Here is a 10,728-nt window from a genome sequence, read left to right as displayed (position 1 = left end):
AGTCTGTCTGTCTGTCTGTCTGTCTGTCTGTCATCTCATCTCAGACTTCTCCTGACAGTTGGGCAACTTTGAAGTTAGTTTAAATTTATTAGCAATTTTTGATTTTGATGCAAAAAGATCTACAGTGAACGTCAAATCAGAGTGATCAAACTCTTGTTGAGGATTTTAACCAAGAAAGCATGTCAGTTATTTGACTGGAGTTAATGTATTGACTGAAACTGACCCTTGGTTTGACATGTTTTTAATTCTGGCCCCCTGTCATAACTGAGTTTGGCACCTCTTTTTATTTAATTTTACAAATCTCCCCTCAGGATGATTATCCGTTGGCCAGCCTCCCGCTGCTGGGTTACTCAGTCACCATCCCCTCCGACAGTGAAAACGTCCACAAGGACTACGTCTTCAAACTGCATTTCAAGTCCCACGTGTACTATTTCAGATCAGAGAGTGAATACTCTTTTGAACGGTACGGGTTTCTCACAGTCGCCTCATTTTCTTTCATCTTTTTGTCAATAAACTGTCCTGACAGGAAGTCTTTCTCTGCCTGCAGGTGGATGGAGGTCATCCGCAGCGCTACGGTCCCCTCGAGTCATTCTCGTGTCCTGAACAGCAAAGACCCTCACTGAGTCACCTCGTCATCTCCTTATGGGTGGAATCTGCCCGTCCTGCTCTCCTTCCCACAGACTTGTTTGTTTTGTGCTTTTTTTAAATTCTACTCGCGTCTGGGACATTTATCCATGCGTCCATGCACAGTTGGTGCTTTTTGATGCTTTAATGGTGACACGTCCGCTGGTTTAGACTGCATCAGAGACTTGCGTTTTTACTCTCAACTCAGAAACCTCTTTTTGCAGAAGTCATTTTATACTGTTTTCTAACCTGGACCACTTCCTATCTTTTCCCCCTTTTACATTTTGTCACGGGCGGTTTTTACAGCAGGAACACGCTGATATAAATGATTTCTTAGACGGTTAAATTCTCACAGCATTTCTTTCTTTGCTTCAACTTGTCAATTTTAACAGGAAACAGCTGAAAAAAGAGGGAGAATACACCCAGCAACTTCAGTGCCAAAATCAGTTTATATCAACGTCTGGGACTTTTTAAAGGTGTTTTTGTTACAGTGGGGTGTGGGATAATTCTCTGTGTCCTGTTAGGTTTTAAATCACAGTAAAAGCTTGGTTCATGACTGGTTCTGCACAATATGACTGTGTAAAAAAAAGAGGAACATAAGAAAATATTTTACTACCAGAGGTAGCTGCCATCATCACTAATGCTGTCTTCAGAAACTAAATCTTCTATTTGATACCATTGTTTTATGAACACTCTGTGTTTTTTTTATTCAGAAGTTACCATCCAGCTGTACGAGAAATTATTATGAAGGAATGCATAATTGAAAGCTTTAAAGATTGTGTGTGAAATAAAAATAGAAACTTTCAGCTCCAAATATGATTTTCCTTCACTGACTGAAGCTGCCACTTTATCTTTTTATGGGTTTGAATGAATGGAAATGTGCATTTGACACAGTTTTGCAGTGAAGTGTTATCAGACAACGAAAATGTTTTTTTGGAAGTGAAAGCAATAAAAAAAAAACTTATTCAAACCCAGATTTTTCCTGTTTGTTTTAATTGCAGTGATATGATGGCAAATACTACTTTGTAGTGCAATTCCGGATATAACCTACAGAGGGCGGCACTGATCCAAAAACCGCTGTTGGTTTAGATTTAAAAATGGGAAGACATCAAAGTTTTAATCTTACATTTCCAAACTGCTATTTTTTTTCTGAATTAGGTTAAATGAATTTCTAAAAGTAGATCAAATATTTTTGTCTAAAACATTATTCTGTTATTTGTGTTCAGTAAGATAAAAAAGTTAAACATTTTATTTCCTGATTCTTCATCAAACTGAACTGAACAAATGTTCAGGAATAGTCAATAAAGAAGCACAAGGTTTAAAAAATTGGGACTTTATTAATTTGTTAATACTTGTTGTAATCGTAATAATAGCCTTATTGTAATAATAATGCAATAATTATTAATTTGATGGCATGCTATTAAAATATAGAAATGTCTGATTCATCTGGTGTAATTGAGATGGAAACACAATTGTATTCATCTTGTTGAAGATGGCCCCTCATGCTGCACTGGAAGTGCTACAGCTGGCTGCTACTGCTATTTGACTTTCAAAAAATAATTATTCCCAAAACATTTTGGATGTAGAGGTTTATAAAACAGAGACTTTCTGTCCTGGGAAAACGTGCACTCCTGTTCATCCTGTGGCCTGCAGCCGCCTGCAGTCCAAAGTCCAGGACTCGCAGTTTTTCATCCCGGAGTGGGCCGGTCCTAACCGCGGGGGGGCGGAGTGCGCCGACTTCAGAGCAGATTATTCACCTCCTGCTTGCCGCTGCACGCCCAATCAAACGCTCCTGAAGAGGATACCTGACTGTGACACTCCCGTCCGAACGGAGGGAAGAATCCATGTGGGACACGCTGAGTTTTAGGAGCGAAGACGGAACCGATGGGCGGGAATGAACACCACGAGCCAACTTCCAGCTCGTGGTGCGCACAAAAAGTGGGGATCGATACGGATTAACCAGTGATGGATTCCCTCTGAGCGTCGGGTTGGACGGGTTGACGCGCGGAGCGCTGCGTAACGATGGGCACCCCGGCGCACCCGGAGACCAGGAAGTTTACGCGGTGTCTGAGTAAACCTGGCACCGCGGCCGAGCTCAGGCAGAGTGTCTCCGAGGTGGTGAGGACATCCGTGTTGGTCGTAAGTACACCCTTATACCACCCCCACCCTGCAGTCAGAGCCTTTGGGTGCTTATTTTTGGAACAGCCTTGTTTTTACGCACAGCTTTCTGATCAGCTGGGAGCTGTCATGCCACTTAGACTTAGTGACTCTGAGCTGCGGGGGGTGACTGAGAATGGATGTGCCAAAGACAGTTAATGTGACACAGTTACAGAAAGCCTCCTGCTCTGGTATTTTTAGTTTCTGCAGGATGTTTAAAGCTCTTTGTGGGCGGTGGAAAGTCCTACTATTCTCACCCTGTAAACTTTAGAGCAGACAGGACCTGAGGGGAAAAGTTTGTGGTTAACATTAAAAAAACAATCCAAATAATTCTGGTGGACTTTTGAAGTGTGCCAATCCCAAAATATAATCCAGCATCATCCTTCTTCTATATCACGACTAGTAATATGAGACTTTTTGATGAAAGCCAATGTCAAAATGATGTTGAAGCTGCTGCCATGCTCATTAGGGTCACCGTGGTAACCACGAACCACAACACTAAGGCAGACGGAAATGGAGAGTAGAAAGTAAATCTCAACAAATGCATGTTGCCACCTGTAAACTGTACTGAAGAAGTCCCTGAGCCACAAGCGAAGGGTCTGATCGACACGGGTGTGAAATGTTGTGAGTCTGCAGTGTTTTCTGTTGGAGATACGACCTTCACTTCCAGTTGTGATGAGAAACTTCTGAGATAAGTCTATGGAAGTTTGGGTGTGCACTGTTTTCTGTGGGAATTAGAGAGAAAGTCCTGCAGCTGTTTGTGACACATTGGGTGAAAGAAGACAAAAATACCAACATTTTGATGTCTGAACAGCATGCAAAGCATAAAGATTGTGGAAATGGGATATTTTGTTTGTATAATTTGTGAAAAATGTTCAAATGTTAGAATGACTTCATCACAAAAAAATAAAAAAAAAGGTTGGCTAGTCCGTGATAAAATCTGCACAATCCATAAAATTAAACTGGGACTGTGCAACAAAAGATAAATAAATAAATAACCCCAAAACATTTAGGATATCAAAATGAGTCTCTCGAGGTACACTCGTGTGCACATGTTTAAACTTTCAGTAATATTGATGTATGTCTGAACTGTGCAGCTCCAAAGGAGGATGAGTTTTCTCACTTGTTTCTCTAAAATTACTTCTTTTTTAAATTTTTTTATCTGGGGAATTTTATTTATTTATGTTTTACTATTTTGGTGGATTTTGTCTGCACTTTTCTCAATCCAGCCGCACGTTTGATGTATTTTGTGACTTTTCTTCTCGTCTCTAATGAGACAAAAACTGTAATAGAAATGGAAGAATACGGTTAAAACCGATAGATTATTTAAACTGGGCGCTGCTGTGCTTAATTTAACAAGAAAATAATGTTTAAAAGGACAAAGATGTGTATGAAACACGTATTTTTTTACTTTTACCCTTGACGTAATGTAAGTGTTTGTGACGATGCTGAGCAGAGGTTGTGTGCTGTCAATGAGGGCACCATTTTACCTGGATGACATATCTGCTCACAAAAGAAGCTGTGAGGTTTCAGTTTCATCCCTGTCGCTCTCTCTCTCTCTCTCTCACACACACACACACACACACATAATGTCTCCAGGGATGGTGACTGTTTGATCGTCCACTCTGACTGACAACATCTGTGCAGCGAGTACCTGCAGCACGCCTCCTGCTCTGTATCAGTTTTCCACTGAGCTCACTTGTTGTGTTAGGTACACGTGTGTGTGTGTTGTCGCTCCATCCCTTTGGTTGTTCCCACTTTCCTGCAAGAAGTTGCTATGCGACCAAAGCGAACACCGTCCAGGTTCTTTGTCAGGGAAATGGAATCCTGAGTCAGGATCCCAGACGTCCAACCACACCTTCATATTATTTATTTATTCTCACTCTAGCTCTCTGCCAGAGACGCCCGAGGGAGGAGAGCAGCAGTGGATACAAGTATGCATGTTGGGAAATCAGCCTCCGGAGTGCTGAACCAACTTGTAGAAAAGCGTCAGTGTGAGCAGAAATAGAGTGTATTGTTTGAAACGAGCGTGTGGTATGTCACACCCACAGCTGAAGCCACATTCATTCGAATGTAGCAATGCCAAATAAATACAGCGGCAGTCAAAAGTTTACATGCACCCTTCTTGAGCATGAGTGCAATTTTAATTAGTGGCTTTTAGTTATGTATTTGAATGGTAATACATCATACAGCTTCTATCGTTTTTAATAACAACAAGTGGTTTCACAAGTTTGAATTTATTTAGTGTTTTCTCTAATGCGCACATGCTGAACACACAGGCTCAAATATATACATACATGAAATCTAAAGTGGTGCTGAAGGTTGCAGAATGTCATTTAACCCAACATGACTGAGGCTTTTGGACTTCATGTTTGACTGCAAGTGTTAGTTTCTCTTCTCTAGCATTAAAATTGTTTTGTTTGGCAGCTCTTCTTGGACCGACCAACAGTTAGAACAATGGGTGAATCCGAAGAACTCAGCGAAGATCTTAAAAGGAAAGAAAATTGGTTCGGACCTTCAGGTACAACCCAGGAACCACCAAGGTTCATGCTGGCCATGAATTGGAAACTGCTGGAACATCAGTGCCCCTGTACACATTGAAGGGAGTTTTACGTGGACTGAGAGGGTGCCAAAAAGAAGAAGTAGCACCTAAAACCTCTAAGAACACTTCAGTTACTTTGAAGCATGGTGGTGGTAGCATCATGCAGTGGTACTGGTGCACAATTCAAAGTAAACTGAATACTGAAGGAGTACTACAGTAGTCCCTCACTTATCGTGGGGGTTATGTTCCAGACACCCCGCAGTATAGGTGAAAATCCACGAAGTAGGGATGTTATTTTTATTTTACAGTACATGTGTATATTTCATCCTTTTTGATATAGTGAGTGTTGCACCAGGTAAGCGCTCGAGGCGGCAGGCGCTAAAGTCCGACAGCAGCAGCTGGGGCGCTCCCAGAAGGCTGACGTGTCGCCCGCAAGGTGGCCTCCGCCCTTCTTCCCCCGCTGGAGCAGATCTTCTCCGCTGATCCTGGGGAGGCGAGCGCAAGGACTCGGGCAGCGCAGAGGAAGGTCTCCGTTAGCAGCCGCGAGCATCACAGGCTCGACGGAAGAAGGCGCCCCACAGATGCGTGCCCAGAGGTGTGCGGACAGGGAGGAAAGGAGAGTGGGGAGGGCCATATGGACCCTGGAGGTCTGGGGACCGGCTGCCCGGACCTTAAAGAGCACAGTGAAAGAGACTAGACAGACTGATGTTATGGTTACTAGGCCTGTTGTGATAAACAATAAATCAGTTAATCACATGATAAATGAAAATTATCGACTGCATTTTCATTTATCGACTTTATCGTTTCTTCGTGTCTCCCTCTTTCTACTGAAGACACTGGATGACAAAAGGCTCAACTCTGGTGCTCTTCACTGACCCCTCCCTTTCTCTTTAAAATCTGTTTTAAGTCCAAAATCGTGTTTTTGGAGTGTTAAAAGCAGCTAAGCTGAGAAGCTAAGCTAACAGGCCGACCTCGGGGAAAAACCTCCGTCTTGTCAACGCTCCAAAATTCACAGTTGAAACCCGTGTCTTAGTCTAAAAAGTTGTTTTTCTCTGCAAAAAGAAGCTGAGAACTTGTTTACAGATTTTTTATTAAAGCTTTGCGAGACAAATGCTATGCTAAAGAGCTCAAACCACACTGAGCGTCCGCCATTTTGAGAACTGAAAAAAGGAACAAGAGACAGCCCATGTCATGTCAAGGGGCCTCCTTCCCTTTTTCTTAAAGAGACACGCTGCTGGCTCCCTCACTATCCATCCTTCGGTTCAAATATCTTATAATGCCATCCAGTGGTCAAAAAAAGGTACTACACACAAAAATAAACAATTTCTTCTTAAATTTGACAATTACAAATTTTTGTCTAATTTCAACCAATATTATCGTTTATCGCAATAATTTCCGAGACAATTAATCGTCCAGCAAAATTTGTTATCGTGACAGGCCTAATGGTTACTGAGCCAATCAACGCCTGGGATACAGAGCACAATGCTCTGGTTGGTCGCCTTCTATCAATCAGCCAATCGTGTGTCGTGTACAATCTTACGTTGAAAACCTGCGAAACAGTGAGTCCGCGAAAGTCGAACCGCCAAGTATCGAGGGACTACTGTACACCTGTATTCAAAGTGAGTTTGATGTTCCAACAGGGCATCAAAACTGGCTTCTTGAAAGTCCCAAATGGTGACATTTGGACGTATAATGAGTGTATGTATACTTTTGACCATAACTGTAACTTTAATTATCATGATAACAAAAGCTCTCGGACTAACCCCCTGGATGTGTTTTCTTCTATACCTCATACTGTGTAACCATTAGATGAATCTTCTCAGTGCGATAAAGAATGGGACCTCTTTGTCCACGCAGCTTGTAATTCATTCCTCTGTAAATCATGTAAATCCCTCAGCAGGAACAGAGAGATGTGTTTGATGGACATAAAGGAGAGGGTGTGGCCTGTTGTGGAGTAGGCCGTGATCATAGTCGGAACATAAACTTTTAAAAAGCCCTTATTTAGGTTGTAATAAGTTCCTGCAAATTCATTGTCCACCCAGCTGCTGTGCACAAGTCCCATCTCCTAACAGCTTGTGTATTTTTGTGAAGACACACACGGCTTCGAGCCTCTTTGTTTATTGTTGCAGTGGAGACCAGAGAGACGTGTAGCATGGAACAGCCACCTCCTCTGTTTCTTCACGTATCAGGCACACTGAAAGCTCGATTAGCTTCACGATGGCCACCATCAGCTTTAAATCGGTTGTTTTGCTAATGAAGCATTTTGGCACCTTCGAGTTGAACGAGAGCAGAAAGGGTTGAGCGTGCAGAAATACTTTTGTGGTGCATTTTCAAGCCTCTGGCACTCTTAATGTGTTCAACATACTGGCTGGCTGGTGTGTAACAAATGCAAAGCCTTTGGATGTGTGACGCGTGTACGAAGCAGCTGGAAGCGGTTGTGTAACTGTAATCAATAGTTCTAACTGGCTGCCCACCTAATGGGGATGTGCTCAAACACTCCCCGTTTCAGCTCTGCAGCTGACCGGAGAGAGCTCCACACCAGATGGGTGTCATTATGAGGGAGTGACGCAATTAACTGTTCATGGCCCAAACTTGTATAACTTGCACTCTCTGCAAGCAAGGGGACAGGCTCCTGTGAAAAAATAACAACACATTGAGTGTGACAGATAACCTAACAGACCCACCATTAAATAATTTATTATTACAAGTCACAAATCTAAACAGAAATGGTCTAAGCAGACGTTGTTTCTCTATGATCCATCTGCTGGCGTTGTGTGACAAGATACGCTTTACGTTTTGTGAAAGCTAAATAATGTTGGCAATAAATCCCTGCTGCAATTCACCCAGCAGGCAGACTACTTGGTAAAGAAAAGTTACAAACCTTATCCACTCTTCCTGCATAAAATCAATTTTGTATTTTTGTTTTTTAATAAAATATATATTTCTAAGGTATGGGAATCCCCAAAATGTTCCACAAGGTTGTGTACTAGGGCAGTTTATATTTTTAGGTTTTTGTTTTGTTTTTTAGTTAGGTTAAAGCCATGTTTTTAATGCACTGAAACTGAGCTTGTGTTTTTTATACTGTGTAAGATACTGTGCAAAAGTATTAAACCACCCCTGATGTTTTGGAGCCAGTCTTTGTTGTAATCGTTTATTGCCGTTTTTATCTACTATCCTTTTGGTTTTGTACCAGAACATGGCAGAATATTGTCAGAGTCAGAGTTTCTTTATTGTCATTCGCACCTCATGTGGTACATGTGGTGGAGCGAAATTATGTACGCAGGGTCCCAGTTACATCCAACAATAAAATGTATAAGAAAAACAGTAATAACATCTAAGATATGAACTAAGAAAAACATCAACTAAATATACACTAAGCACTCATGACTGTTTTAGAAACTAGTGCATCCATTAGGAGACTATTTTCCAGTAGGTTAGAAAAGCTCACAATAATATTGTGTAATAATATCTAAACGTGGGGACAAAAGAAGAAGAATCTAGTCTCCAATAACTACCTGCAATGAATGAACATCTGCAAGTCAAGTCAAGAACCAGAAAATATTTAGTAAATATGTCCCACTGCACATAAGAGAGATATTATTCTTCATTGTTTATCTACTGTTTGACAATTTCACAGCTACTATGTCTGAAAATCATTTTTAGAGCCAAAGATATATTGTTCATAGAAGCTACAGAAATGAGAACAGATATTCTGCTAATAACAAACTGCTCACTAGCTAACTTGCATTTTAGCTTGTTAATTAGCAGAAAATGATACTGAAAGTCATTTTTTAGCGAAATCATCTGGTATGTGTCAACACAACAACTCCTTGAATTTAAGAACTTTTTTTTTATAACTGAATGAGTCATAGGTCAGAGCTTAGTCCCAAACAAACAGCATTCCTTTCAAAATGGTCAAGTCCTGGACTCAAACGGGAAAAACCAAACCAATGTTAAAGATTGTGCGAAACCATGAATAAATATTAATAAAGTGCATTATTGTGGTTACAAACATTAGTCTGATTCCTTGAAAACAAAATATAGATACAAAATACTTGTAAGTCGATGAAATTTAAAGAATTAAAAAAGAAATCCTGCTGTTTTTTGTTTCTTTCTTATAAGTATTGGTCAATACTTTTCACACATGCACTCATTCAGTGCTTTCTCTTATATTTTACACTCGGCATGCAGCAGTTTTTATGTTTTCCCTCATACACTGATAATAAGCATATCAGGTGGGGTTCAGTGTCTTGCCCAGGGTGCACTTAAGCATGCTGCGGGTTATAGGAATCGAGCCACCGGTCCTCCAATTGAAGTGCGACCTCCCCTCCATCGAGCCAGAGCCTTTATGTTTGGAGCAGACCCTGAGTGATATACTATACTGTCTGCCACAGGTCTGAGCTGACAGATTACAGTGGTGTGTGAGACCTAAGCAGCTTGACCTCTCTGCTTATGCCCCACTCTGTCTGTCATGAAAAGGCCCGTATGTGTGTGTCAGAGTATGTGCACAAGCTGCATTTGTTGCCATGATGGTATACTGTTCTCAAAAACTAAACTCGAGGGGGTCGAAGCAGGAGAGCAGATGGGTCAATAATACATGACTGTTTTAGAAACTAGTGCACCCATTAGGAGACTATTTTCCTGTAGGTTAGAAAAGCTCACAATAATTATGAATGTTCCACTAAAGGCACCATTTTGGATCCAAATGCTCACAATGTAGGACAAATTTTGTTTTATTCCAGCCATATAATCACATACTTTGTATGTACTTTCAAACCCGAAACGTGCTCACACTTGTAAAACGGTGTCGTTGGTTTTTGTCCGTTAAAAAAATCAGAGAAGAAAGTTCTAGTACTTTTTTTTTTTTTGACTGATTGGTGCACCTAGTGTCATCGTTGCTACGACCGCCGTAAGACATTTTATGATTGACAGCATGTTTCTGAAGATTCAGCTCGAACTTTTCAACACGGGACAACAGAAGGGTTGTCTCAGCAGTCCGACCGCAGTTACTCAACCGCATTGGCGACTTTGTTGCAACTTGAAAAAATGTTTTCCATCCGTCTGTTAATAGTTTCATAATCACAGGCTAATGCCTGAAAAAGTTTCCAGGCTTTTTTTTTTGTTTGTTTGCCTAATTTGTGAACACAACGTGCTAAACAATAAAAAGAACGGCCATGACAGTTGGCAAATGAAGCAAAAGTTTATTAAATCTTTAAAGGAACGTATGATGACCTCCTCCTAGCAGGCCGAGTTTTAAACAATGATCTTTTGCAATCTGTGCACAGGATGACTCTCATGTACTACCACAGCAAATTTGAGCTCAACAACTAAAACAAATGGGGTACCACTTTACAGTAAGGCTCACTAGATGGCTAATAAATAGTTTAAGTTATTAATTCCTCTAT

The 10,728-nt window shown here is 41.1% G+C and overlaps 2 protein-coding genes across 2 annotated transcripts in view; both read left to right on the top strand.

Moving 5' to 3' along the window:
- The window catches only part of LOC119419633 (FERM, ARHGEF and pleckstrin domain-containing protein 1), a 72,281-nt gene extending 70,741 nt beyond the window's left edge, over positions 1-1,540 (top strand). The window contains exons 25-26 of the mRNA XM_037686988.1: positions 312-463; positions 548-1,540. Of these exons, the coding sequence (XP_037542916.1) occupies positions 312-463; positions 548-623 (228 nt within the window). The 3' untranslated portion in view covers positions 624-1,540. The remainder of the gene's footprint in view (positions 1-311; positions 464-547) is intronic.
- Positions 1,541-2,418: 878 nt separating this feature from the next.
- The window catches only part of LOC119419632 (dedicator of cytokinesis protein 9), a gene marked incomplete in the record, with an annotated part of 138,803 nt that continues 130,493 nt past the window's right edge, over positions 2,419-10,728 (top strand). Inside the window, 1 exon segment of the mRNA XM_037686987.1 lies at positions 2,419-2,763. Within this exon segment, the coding sequence (XP_037542915.1) occupies positions 2,647-2,763 (117 nt within the window).

The sequence above is a fragment of the Nematolebias whitei genome, chromosome 13 (assembly GCF_014905685.2).
Source record: "Nematolebias whitei isolate Nwh7 chromosome 13, NemWhi1, whole genome shotgun sequence".
Taxonomy (NCBI): Eukaryota; Metazoa; Chordata; class Actinopteri; order Cyprinodontiformes; family Rivulidae; genus Nematolebias; species Nematolebias whitei.
The sequence above is the reverse complement of the archived record's forward strand: the minus strand, read 5'-3'. Positions and strand labels throughout refer to the sequence as shown.